The sequence below is a fragment of the Micrasema longulum genome, unplaced genomic scaffold (assembly GCF_059751315.1).
Source record: "Micrasema longulum isolate JH-2025_06_02 unplaced genomic scaffold, ASM5975131v1 h1tg000113l, whole genome shotgun sequence".
Lineage (NCBI taxonomy): Eukaryota > Metazoa > Arthropoda > Insecta > Trichoptera > Brachycentridae > Micrasema > Micrasema longulum.
This window is the reverse complement of record NW_028277319.1, coordinates 96,026-108,715: the sequence shown is the minus strand read 5'-3', so window position 1 is coordinate 108,715 and position 12,690 is coordinate 96,026. Positions and strand designations below refer to the sequence as shown.

At 29.9% G+C, this 12,690-nt stretch overlaps 2 protein-coding genes across 5 annotated transcripts; one reads left to right on the top strand and one right to left on the bottom strand.

The window, feature by feature from the left end:
- The first annotated feature begins 3,191 nt into the window (after positions 1-3,191).
- On the top strand, positions 3,192-3,873 carry LOC148284509 (uncharacterized). 2 transcript variants are annotated; one of them, XM_088238986.1, is made up of 2 exons: positions 3,192-3,382; positions 3,554-3,873. In XM_088238986.1, exons 1-2 carry the CDS (start codon positions 3,332-3,334, stop codon positions 3,707-3,709), a joined length of 207 nt encoding a protein of 68 aa, XP_088095112.1. In that variant the 5' UTR covers positions 3,192-3,331; the 3' UTR covers positions 3,710-3,873. The 2 variants fall into 2 exon arrangements, with proteins under 2 accessions (XP_088095112.1, XP_088095104.1); XM_088238978.1 differs by having other exon boundaries at positions 3,192-3,427.
- Positions 3,874-6,102: 2,229 nt separating this feature from the next.
- Positions 6,103-10,780, bottom strand: Fam92 (CBY1 interacting BAR domain containing protein Fam92). Of its 3 annotated transcripts, XM_088238966.1 has the most exons (9): positions 10,681-10,780; positions 9,448-9,673; positions 9,211-9,370; positions 8,910-9,059; positions 8,048-8,272; positions 7,803-7,835; positions 7,346-7,471; positions 6,868-6,958; positions 6,103-6,636 (listed from the first exon to the last, which is right to left on the bottom strand). In XM_088238966.1, exons 2-9 carry the CDS (start codon positions 9,579-9,581, stop codon positions 6,608-6,610), a joined length of 948 nt encoding a protein of 315 aa, XP_088095092.1. In that variant the 5' UTR covers positions 9,582-9,673; positions 10,681-10,780; the 3' UTR covers positions 6,103-6,607. The 3 variants fall into 3 exon arrangements, with proteins under 3 accessions (XP_088095092.1, XP_088095084.1, XP_088095094.1); XM_088238958.1 differs by having other exon boundaries at positions 9,448-10,759; XM_088238968.1 differs by lacking the exon at positions 7,803-7,835 and having other exon boundaries at positions 9,448-10,759.
- Positions 10,781-12,690: the final 1,910 nt, after the last annotated feature.

The following is a 12,690-nucleotide window of genomic DNA, read 5'->3' as shown; positions in this document are numbered from 1 at the left end:
AACTGTTTTTTTTAATATGGTATTACGGAATATGCTTTAAACGCAATTGTTATATAACTTTATTTCAAGTAAGAATCGTCTTGCTATTTTTCTTTTTTTTTTTAATTTAATGATAGACTATTTATTTAATGATATAAGTAATTTCGTTTAATTTGCATTGTCTTGACATCACTGGTATTTATGTCACTAAGTATCCATTATTATGATTGTTTTCATATTTTAATTTTTATTTAACGAAAAATAGGAAGTTTTTTAAAATGAGCTGAAATTAATCATTTTATATCTATCTTTTTTTGCGAGCGACATGATTCGAACTTATTAATAAACATTTTGAGACGGCCTACAAAAAAATATATGCTCAAATACTAGGAAAAGTTGTTATAAAAATTCAAGCTGCTTCCGACCATTACAAAATATTATTTGAAACACTATACAATGAATAATATAAAGCTAAACATCCTTAAAAGCATTTTAGCTAGTTTTCCAGAACTGAAGGAAAATTTTATTTACCAAGCGATAGTAAAATGTGGGGACTGGGGACTCAAATGAACGAGTCTAAATGATTTTCTTTTAAAGGTGAGCAAATAAAAGTGAAGATTCGTCCTCGAACGATGACGGTGAAGGGATTCATCTAGTAAACCAGATAATTGTTACGATACGCTTGTAAAAACACCTCATACACTTCAATCGCACTTCTTGTGAAATTTTCTCGAACACTATTGAATATGGCCAGTTTCAATTTTCCAAGTATGTTTCACGTCTTAATAGGAAACATATTAACAGATACAATAATTGCTTTCCTGGAATAAAGTAATGGATTCTAAGTCATTCGGTAAAATAAATGTTTTCAAAGCTGTAAAAGATAAGTTTTCATCAAATAAAAAAAAACACAACAACCCCTCATTCTGTTTCGATAATAATGTAAGCCAATTAACAAATTATTATACACAATAATACATTTATTAACTGATAATTTTATTCAATCGGAAAGCAAGGTATATTATGCTAGCTTTATCAATTATTTGAAATATTTCATTAATACATTTTTTTTAATCACCATAATATTTTTCAATTTTAAACTTGATTAATATTTCAATATTTTTTTTTTGAGTTTATAATAAAATTCCATTTTTTGGTTTACAATAAGTAGAAAAATAATATTTGTTTTATCTGGAATTAAGGTATATTATTTTTATTTACTTAATTATTTCATGAGATTCGATTTAAACGCTTATTTATTACACGCCTTTTCATAATTTCCTGATACCTGAGTGTTTTTTTTTGTAATGAATTTATTATTGGTGAATGGATAATATAATTCAGAAAGAAGTGAAAAGTTATATTTATAATCATTTTTTGTATAGCACTGACTGAAAACACCGTTTTTTATAATTTATTTGTTATACTAAAAATATTTACTGATTAAAAATAAAATGAACAAATTATTGTAAGACGTCACTCCACATTTTATACACAAGAATTGTTTTTTTTACGTAAAGCGAAACGTTAATGTAAATATACGTATTAAATTTTATTATTATAATTAAAATGCAGTTCCACCAAGAAATGTCAGTAGAAATACTCATTCGTTTATAATATAACTCAACAAACAAAATAGTTATTTGTTCGAAATTCGTCAATTAATATATCCAAATTAATTTAATTTATTTTTTTAACATCGGTTTAAATTTCAAGATGTGTGAGAAGCAAAACTAATATTTGTATATTTTTATTGTTAAAATAAAAATACTTATCCAAATAATTTTAAGGTTCTACATAAAATATAATAAAAGTAAATTTATCGTCGGTTAATATCGGAGTTTTCTGTGGCATATATTATATGGAAACAACGCAGTATTTCGAATATCGCCTTCAACATGATCAACTCTTCTCGCTTATTTTAAAATCTGTCTTTCGCAAATGTGCTCATCACTTTAACATCGGTTTGACATATTAAGATATTATGATTATTATTTTTAAACTAATGTATATTTTTAGAAGAAACATAACACGAACTGAAAAAATGACGTTTTTAAATGTAATTAATCTAGTTGTTATTATTGAAAGTCGTTAATTATTATAAATACAATTCTTACGCCTAATCAGTACAAATACAATACAAGGTACTCAATAACACGATCAACGCACAGTTCCATAATCCATAGAGATAACGTAATACGAAATACGACACTTGAGATACGGCACAAGGTCATTGGCGAGCGGAAGTTTTAAAAAAAAAATTTTTTTAATTTTTATTCCAGTAAAATAGCTATAAAGTGCAGAGCCAATTCTACCATATAAACATGAACATAAATATAAATATAAACAAAAAAATAACAATAAACATAAATATAACGATAAACATAAATATAAACATAAAATAAAATTTTATACTGCAGCACTTATGGTGGTTTTAACATATCGCGCCATCGCTCGAACAACGGCGATTGGATCCACTCTGCAGTGGCTTGGAGAATTTCATTATTAGAGTTTTTTAGGCGTTCCCGCGCAGCGAAGGTGTTTATTCGTCGTTCGTTTTAAAACTGTTCGGTAATTTTTTCATCCGCTCTGATTAAAATAATATTAGGGTGCACGTGCACGTGCACGTACATATATGTGCTTTAGTTATTTTTTTATTAATTATTTACTCAGAAAGTATTATTATGTACTAAATTATTACAAATGTAAACACATACGCAAATTTATTTATAATAAAACATAATTATATTTTGCAGTGTATATATATTATTTATTCTTAGCAGAACTTATTGCCTTAAAACTTAAAATTTTTTATCAACTATACAATGTAAAGAAATATTTCAAATAGTTAATGAATAAACGCACGTTTGATTTGAATATACGAAAATAGAAAAATGTACGTTTGTTTTTCATAATGTTCCGAGAATAAGTTTTTTGAGTATGATGTACCCAACAATGCATGATAAAAAAAAATGCTGCATCTTATTGAAGAATCGATGGAAACCAAATTAGCCCATCCCATTAAGCGGAACAACAAACGTACAATATTTGCGCAAATGAAGTTAGTATTATATTTCAACAACGATTGAATTAGTTTTTTTTGTAAATAATGTAATTTAGCAAGTAATGTAATGATAATACGAAATTAGGTAGGTACTATTTTTTTATTATTAATATGTTGGCTGTATAGGACAGCGTAACATTTTTGAATGTATCTATGGAATATTAAGTGACAATTCAACATCAACTTGCAAATAAAAATTCAACACAAATTTGACACAAGTGACGAACGAGTAGATACGTTGATAATTCCGAAAGATATAAACTAAAGAAACTTAAAAAATATTCTACAATGGCAGATGGTGGTGCGGATGTTCACGATGAATCAGAAAAGAATTATGCTGTGAGTAATAACGATCCTAAAAATATGCTGGAACTTACGAATTATGTGAGTAGATGACACGAAATTTGCTTTATAGAGAATGCACTTACACTATTGATGAAAGTTTAGTTTGTAAAAGTATACTGCGGTTTTTTTATTCGCTTCGCATTTATTTATATCATGTTTTTGTAGGTTCAAGCCCTTCTCCAAAACATGCAGGATAAGTTTCAGACTATGTCAGACCAAATAATTACGAGAATCGATGAGATGGGAAATAGAATTGATGATTTGGAAAAAAATATTGCTGATTTAATGACACAATCAGGAGTAGAAGGATCTGAAAAGTAGTAATAAAACATTCCTTTACTATTTATACATTCTCATCATATTTGTTATGTACCTCTTCACCCTGGATGTTCAGTATCACCCTGTTCCTAGTACTATTCTGCCTATTGATTTAACAAACACAATTTGTACACTTATCAATAAACTTTCACATTAATCACTTTGAACTGTATTTTTATTGAAGGAGACATTTTGTGAATGGCTTGAAAATGACTGATAAAAAATAAAAAAAACATTTTGGTAGGATACATTTTATTTTTGACGGCTTGTTAAAACAGTTAAATATGTTCTAAAAGCTGAAACATGTCATACGCAACTACATCAGAATAGATGATCATATATTCAATATGATAATTCAATTAAATTGACAACATCCTTTACAGGCATACCTACATTTTACTTCTTTATCAATCCACATTCAGGTTCCATATCTTGCGATTTGATCATTATGTCACAATTATCCATTATTGCAGCGGACATTTAAAGTATAATGTATATTATAATTTTAGTTTGCGATTATTTATTTTGTTTATAGGTATACTTAATAATAATTCAAAATTATTTATATAAGCCCCAATGCAGGTACAGAATTCAACATAATATTTGGATCTTATTAACACATTTTAAACTATTGATTTATTTGGTGTTTATTTTGTAGAACTCCACATTTAAACTTATAATATAAGAAATCAAACACTGATTTGAGTCTACTGAGCACTTTAAACTCGTAAACAGATTATCAAGTGTTTTAAAATTATTTCATAATTATTTTGGGGACTTGAATAAGTTCTCTTCAGTTCCTGAAAATTTATTCTTTATATAAAAAATAGTAAAGAACATGTTATTGAAAGTACCGTTCGTCGCTAGTGACTACTTCCTCCCATCTTTCTGGTAGCATACGAATACCGTCTCGAAAAAACGACTCATCTTTTGAGGTTATCCACGAATCGAGCCATTTTTTGCCATCATAAGAATGGAAGTGCTGCTCAGCCAGGCCATAAGTCATTGATCAGAGCAATTTGTAATCGGAAGGAGCAATGTCCGGTGAATACGGTGGGTGGGGTAGGACTTCCCATTCGAGTGTTTCCAAGCATGTTTTGACTGGCCTTGTAACATGTAGCCGAGCAATGTCATGCTGCAAAATTACTTTGTTGTCTCTTCTCGTATTGCGGCCGTTTTCCCTTCAACGCTCCTCTTAAACGCATCATATAGCAATAGCGATCCCCGTGATGGTTTTGTTGTGTTTGTGGAGCTCATAATACACTACACCCAGCTGATCGTCGTGCAAAGCACAGATGATTATGACGATAATGATGTTATGACAGAGCATGGTCACCGTAAGTTTCCACAAGAATTCTATGTGGTCCAGCTGCAGATTTTAAAAAAAGGTAATGTAGTATAATTCCCCGCAAATACTATTTTTTTTGGTATGCAATTCGACATGTTGAAATATGAACTATGAAATATGTTATTTACACTTCGGTGGAATAACATATACTGTCATTTGAAGCCTAACGGTGAAGCTTCATGATGAAGTTGGCTGTAGTATTGCCCGATGCTAAAAATTCTATGACAGATGGTGTCTGTCGGGAAACAGGGAGAAATTATTCAAGTTCTTATTATTGAAAATGACACTATATGTTCCCTCTTTCTTTAAAACTCCTCTTGATCTTCTTTTATTTCCAACCTTTTCTTTATCTTTTCTAATGCTTTAAATATGTAATTTCCAAATAAAATGATTCTTACATAAGTGGTGTATAATATACGGTGTTCAAATAAATGTTTGAATGGTAGAACATAGATAAAACTACTTACTACCTACTTAGGGATATATTCATCAGGTTTTTTGAAAAATGAGATGTCTTCATAAATAGCATCAAATCATCTTTATTTAAAAAGTAAATTAAAATATCGCGTATTTTATAAATACAAAAAATAATATTTTTTATAATATCATTGCCTAGGTGTGACACCTCTTAACTGCAACTTTTGGTCAATTTTATGTTTTGATGTCCGTAAAGTAATTTTCCATCTTTCTGGTGATACCTTGTACGAGGGAAAACCGACTGCTAGTTACCTCTCGTAACTATCCTTGCTTACACTTTGTATGGTGGACTTAATTAATTGTCAAAACAGTTTTGTCTCTCCTTGAAGGAAGGTCAACTGGTTTGTATATATGAAGTGTCACATTTAGAGCAACGGTATTCAGCTTGCAGTTTAATTTGAATCATTGATTTGGGATGAGCTTTTGACTTTAAAAGAGCAATATCTTACAACTAGTAAAATATAGTTTCCGACTTGTGCCAGAAACCTGATGATGTAGTATTAAATGTTTTTTTAAAATCATCTGAAATAAAAGAAACCACAAGGGAAAAAATGGTGTAAAGAAAATAATAAGTTAATATTTATTTATTACAATGTAAACAATGCACACAATGCACACAATAACCCAAATCCAAAATTTAATTTTACTTCATGCTGTTTGTCAGCGAGTGATATGGCGCACGCTAAGGTAGATGGATAAACGTATCTTCACATGTACATTTAGTTACAAAACTAGTAGGATGCTAGAATTTAGAACTTCAAATATTAATTTATCTCTACTTCATTACTCACAATACAGAGTATGTCCAAAACAAGTATGACTAACAAACAAGGTTATTTACTTTTATACATAACTATGTTAATAAGGGAAATGCTCGTGGGTTGGTCTATTCTCAACCACTAACGGCATGAATGAATTATATTTTTTACAATTTAATAAAAATAAGCATAAAGAACTAAATGTTAAGATATTGAGAACTTAGGTCTATCTGGTCATATAGTGACCGTGCATTAAAAAAATTTGGTCTCCACTGATTATATTTTTAACTTTGTATTTAAATTAAAACTGTTAAAAAATCACATACATATTGGTATGCTTTGGAAGACTGAAAAAAAAAATTGTTGGATTTTAGTATTTATTTTATAGTTTTCTTAAAATTCAAAAATATTTCTTATTCCTAGATGTAAAATAAGGAAGATAAGGGCATTTAATTAACAAAAAGACAGAGAAAAAAAAGTGGGATTATTTCAATTGAATTTCATGCATTGAAAACATGAATTAATTAACTACTCGTTACTAATAAAATATTTAAATCCAATTCAGTAGAAAGAATTACTTCTTTTATGCACTTTGGGACTAATTTTCTCATTGCTACTTTCCGCATCATCTTCATCATCAGAATTTTCACTCAATGTTCTCAAGGAATCCTTAAAAAATGAATAAACATTATTCTTACATTACAATAGTGAAAAAGTGTATACTTTCTTGGAAATAGAAGCTTCAGGGCAATCTTCACTTATTTCCGGAGTATTACAGCATTACAGGAGAAAAACTGGTGAATCTATCACATTCATTTAAATAAGAAAACAGCTATTGCTTTTATGAATACATTTTAGATTTTGGCAATGTATCCAATCACAAAACATTTGTTTATAGAGTATATAAAATTCAGGCACAAATCAACAGTATTATATTTTAGGTGACCATTGTAATATTTATTTTCTCGTTATCTCTCTTGTATTTTGGAGATGTCTGACTAATGAATCAGACCATCGATATATCCAAACATTTCAAAATTATATATTAAAAATTACCACAGAATTGAGACTCTTTGATTGCACTTTTTCCCTTTGGCCTAAAAGTGATGCCAATGACCCATGTCCGGATTGTTTGTGAATTGATTTATGATCAGTTTGTGAGCTGAGCTGTGATCGAAATTCCTGGAAAAAAAAACATTTGTAACACTGTAAAAAATATGTGTTTATAAAAATATATATAACTTCAAAATATTACCACATACAATTAGATTCAATGTTGATATAAATTATTAATAAAAATGATTTCAACACTTTTATATCAATAAGTTATAAATCATTATTTATTATTTTATTGGTTGATTTTATTGTTTTTTTCTTAACTGTTAATTATTATATGAACCTATTTGAGAAATCTGTAATTAGAAGGTGCTTTAAAAAACTGGTGTATTCCTAAAAAATATTAGTAGGTATGCTGAGCAGTGTAAGGCAGTAAAAAAATATTAAAAACCATTACCGTATCAAAGCTTCCTCTCATTTCTTGAAAGTCCTTTTAGGTAGAAAGCAAACAAGAACAATATTATATATTATTACAATTGAATACAAATATAAAAATTTGATATACGTTACCAAATTTTGACATCTTTTTACTAAAACACTCGATCATTTTTCTTTTGTAATGTTATTGCCTACTTAAACACATTTATTTATTGGGCAAATATTTATGATAATCATTAAAATGTTTGTAATATAAATTATTACCTGTAAATCAGATTTTTCATCTATATTTTTGACTTGGCGATGAGCGACAGTCAGCAACTCTAATGCTTTTGAGTGAAAAACCATTCCCATTTCAATGAAATTTTGTAAAATCATTTTTATGTCTTCTAATTTGTGTTTTTCAAATAAATCTGTTTGCTCGTCTAACTCTTTACTAGTTCTACTCATATCGGCAGATGCTTTTAAAAGTTCTGCTTCAGCATGCATCTGAAATATATATGTTTATTTATTAAATATTTGACCTAAAAGTTTAGACATTAGTAATATTTATTTAATAAATAAATATTTTTTGAAGGAATAACCTGCCAAGCCTCTAACACATTTTTAAAATTTATATATGAACTCCTTACCTGTGACGAAGAATTCATTTACAATATTTATTTTATGTACCTCATCATGTTACTAATCAGTAAAAGAAAAAAATTATACCTTTTTTAAAGGGAAACAAAAAAATACGTAAATAGTAATTTCTTATTGTAAAAAAAATGAGACAGTGCAATTTTTAATTTATGGTTGATTCATTCCAAATCTTAGATTAGTTTTACAAAACGAAAATACAGTTTAAAATATTTACTTGAGTGTCATCAGCTATGAAAAATATTTTGATCACAGTTTTTAGATTATGAATGTATCAAAATTGTTTAGAATGCTCAACTATGCATAGCATTGCCAAGTATGTTTGAGAGAAAAGAATCATGGCATAATATTTGTTAGTTTGAAAAAACTACAGGTTAGGAAAACTAGAGGTTTGGAAAAATGGACTGAATATAAAATTTAGGCATATTGCTTGCTTCTTAAATCAATATATTTTTAGAACTGCATTTTAAAATGTAAAATAACTTACAATTTGCTGTTTACTTAGTGGGTTTCTTTCCTTTACTCGATCTAAAACTCTCTTCCGAGCAACTTCACTGTCCCTTACAGACAAAGTGTGTTTAACTTCACCACGAGCGTGTCTACAAATTCCATCATATTGAGATAATTCAGTTATTACCTATAATCACGTAAGATTTGTTTAAGATAAAAAATTATGTTCGTTGAACAACGTATTTTTAGTTTAATAAACATGGACTGTAAGATTTTTTTTCAATGTTTGTGAGACCAAGTAATAAATGTGCCAGGATAGTAAAAAAGTTCATAATTACTTTGAATTCTAAACGTTGTACATAGGCATTTCTATAATCTTCGATGGCCGAAAATGTAGTCGCTAGATTTGCCAGTGCGGTGCTTAAAGACTTGTTAACTGTTTCTCCATTGGCATAAGCTTGCACAACTTTTGCCAATTCATCTCCAGTATCTCGAACTCTGATATTAAAAAAAAAAAAAAATACTTTGGAATAATAAGAGATATGTTCTAAAAGACTACTATATTCATAAATTACCTTGCAACTTTCCTAGCATAAGCTCCGAAAGAGCTGCATATTTCTGCAAAGTTTTTCTCAACAGATGTAATTCTATCTTGGATAAACTTAGTTTGTTTTTCATAACTAATATTTTGATTTCTGGAGTTCAACATTTTTTTCTTGCTGAGTTTTTTTAAAATCAATATTTGATCTAAGAATCTTACGTTTTTAAAAATACCAATGAATATTATATGTTGTACTGGCGCTGTATAAGTTCAAGTTTTACATTATCTCCGATTACAACATTTTAAATGCGGTTGTTTATGTATTATTTCCATGACAACGACATAGATAAAGCTCGAATGCATAAAATCATAGACGAATTAGATGTATAAAATCTGTTTCATATGACTAAAATAAATATTCTGAAGGGTAATCATTACGTCATAGGAGTAGATATATCAAATACCATGCTTTCAAATCAGAAAATTGTAGTAGGTTTGTTTTGTCAGGATGCTATTGTAATAATTTGTAAATATGTGCTGCTTGTTTTTGGCCGATAATATTACATTTTGGTAAAAAGTTTAAACATGAATATAAATTTATTAGCATCAATTTAGATTATTATCATTATTTTGAAAAATACAACAGAAGACAGAATTGGAAAAAGTTGGATACCCTCAATAAAAAAAACGCAAATACGATGGTCTGGTTATCACGGGGAAAAGCTCAATTGTGAAATATGGAGTAGTTTATTGTTGAAATGGTGGCGAAATTAAGAAACATTAAGATGAGATTTGACTGTCTCGGAGGCTGTAAAATCAAGTTCCGCGTTCGAGCGTATGAACAAACGAAAACTGTTCATCTCTCCGTTCTGGAAGGAAGCGGGAACATCCGCCGATCGAAAATCTGAGATTAAATAGAAAATGGCGATCGATCTTTCTTGTTCCATATCGAATAAGTGAGATAGAAAGTTAACTCGTCATTTGTTTTCCCTATTTTAATTCCCCGTCATGATAATTTTATTCTAATCAAACCTAAACAAATTTAATCCCCAAAAAAAAAAAAACTTAAATCTATACTGAAACCGTACATCTGAAAAAAAATTAAATCCTTCAACTAAGGCAGTTCTCGGCTATCACTCTTCACTTAGATATTTCTAACGCATCATTATACGGAGATACGGATAATGGTCCGGACGCTGTGCTCGCGGCCTTAGATGACCATCGTGGACCAGTCTAAATCTAAGATATTTGTTACGTAGCTGGCTACATTGTATGTGTCAACGGCGCTGATCTTCGGCATTGACTGAGGATCCGTTCGACACCACTCACTTTCACTTCAACTCCTCAACTTCAACTCACTTTTTAGTCTCATTTTCGACTGCTTTACAACTGTTATGTTTTAAAGGGCTGCGGTGGTTTTATGGAACGCCCGAGCTGGTCTTTGTTCCATCTCCCTCTCACTTATTACTTTAATTCGTTGTCCCTTTTCAATTCTGACTTATGACTACATTCGTAATTTTGAAAGTAGAAAGTATTATGTTCTAAATATTATTTCTAATAAAACTGAATTACAAAATGAACTTAAGACTAGAATTTATGTAATATAAAATACAAAAAAAACACATTAATACGTATGAAGATTAGAAAACGAATAATTGATTAATACATTGGAAATGGTTCCACCTCCTAGCGTAGTGGTTGGCCTGTTCTCCTACCATGCTCGAAGGTCCTAGATTCGATTCCTGGCAAGGTGGATGTGAAATAATTGTTTTAATGTGATTCTACGCTCCGATGTTTTATTATTGCTGAACTGGTCCCTGAAGCGCAAAACTGCATTTAAACATATTATAAATAATCACCGGTAAGTTACGATTAGAGTACCGATGCAGTTCCTTATTATTATGCACGATAGAGCGTGAACATGAAAATGACGACGTTGAATTTATTAAAGTTGTATGAAAAGGTCAAAAGTTGAAATAATCGGCGCGCGTACGTACGAAATGTATGAATATTGAAGAAGTGAGGTTTGTATGAATGACTGAGGAACAAATATGGTGTTATATCCTCTTTGATTACGCCTATGTGAAAAGGGCGTGATGGTTTGTAGGTTTTATTATTATTTTTATCTAAATATCTTAAGTTTTTAAAATACACGTGTATTATTTTTAATGGCCATCGATTAGCGGTTAATATTTTTATTTTGATTTTATTTAAAAACATATGTTTTCCCCTGTGAGAAACGTGAATCGATATACATTTTGTTATACACAAAAATAAATGTTTATGGTATTTCAGGTAATTCGTCGCTAGGTGAATTTACCGAAACTAGCCATTATGGTATTCCCGGTAACGAGAGGGTGAACGAGTTGGCAAAGGAGGTGGTCCATTCCGGGGATCCTGCCTATAGTTTTTTCCTACCACTAGGTGATCTCCTCGTTATGACAAAGGAGAAGCAACTTCGCACATGGCAAGAATATTGGGTAGCCTCATCCCATCCCAAGGAAAGACATCTTTTCCAATCGAAACCAAATGTAACAGAAAAACCATGGTTTTCCAAAGTGTTTCTTAACAAATTTGAGACATCTTCCATACGCAGAATGCGCATTGGACACTGTTGTAATGGTTTTTACCTGTTCAGAATCCATGTCCGGGACTTTGCCATGTGCGAATGCCAGCTTGAAGAGGAAGATCTAAATCATGTTTTTTTTGGGTGCCGTATTATATAATGATTGTTACCCCGAGTTCCTATCCGACCTCTCCAATAGCAACATCCCGTTCCCTATTAATATTCTTACTTTTCTGTCCCTACCCAATAAATGTGTATTTAAAATTATCTATAAATATCTAGTTATAAATCTAGTTATCTAGGTGTTAAGCTGTAAATATGTTCTACAGTAAATATGTTCTATATAAAAAACTCGACCCTGACCAAAACGCCCGAGTTGAGAGGTGAAAAGGCCATTAAAAAACGAAGAAGAAGAAGAATTTGCCGGAAAAGATTGAATCCTAATTGACATTGACAATAGACGGAAAATATTATTGTATTTGATTGTACTAGGAAAATGTTGTTGTATTAGGAAAGGTTTAGGAAAATAACATTAAAATGAATTTATTTTTAACGACGGTAATAAAAATGCTGTTTTTTTTCCAGAAATGGCTAAAAGGGAAATCCTAGAACACAAAAAATATATTGGAAATATATGTATAAAAGAAATTTAAAATTTCGTACCGCGTTGTTTCTTAATACAAAAAAGGTTGACTTTTTCGTGAATTATGA

Excerpts from the sequence above, each read along its gene's own strand:
- Fam92 (XM_088238966.1), bottom strand. The coding sequence starts at position 9,581 with ATGTTGAACTCCAGAAATCAAAATATTAGTTATGAAAAACAAACTAAG. Across the intron at positions 7,836-8,047 it reads ATGAAAAATCTGATTTACAG|GACTTTCAAGAAATGAGAGG; the intron begins GTAATAATTTAT and ends TCTACCTAAAAG. Across the intron at positions 6,959-7,345 it reads CAAAGAGTCTCAATTCTGTG|GATTCCTTGAGAACATTGAG; the intron begins GTAATTTTTAAT and ends TCATTTTTTAAG.
- LOC148284509 (XM_088238978.1), top strand. The coding sequence starts at position 3,332 with ATGGCAGATGGTGGTGCGGATGTTCACGATGAATCAGAAAAGAATTAT. Across the intron at positions 3,428-3,553 it reads TGCTGGAACTTACGAATTAT|GTTCAAGCCCTTCTCCAAAA; the intron begins GTGAGTAGATGA and ends ATGTTTTTGTAG.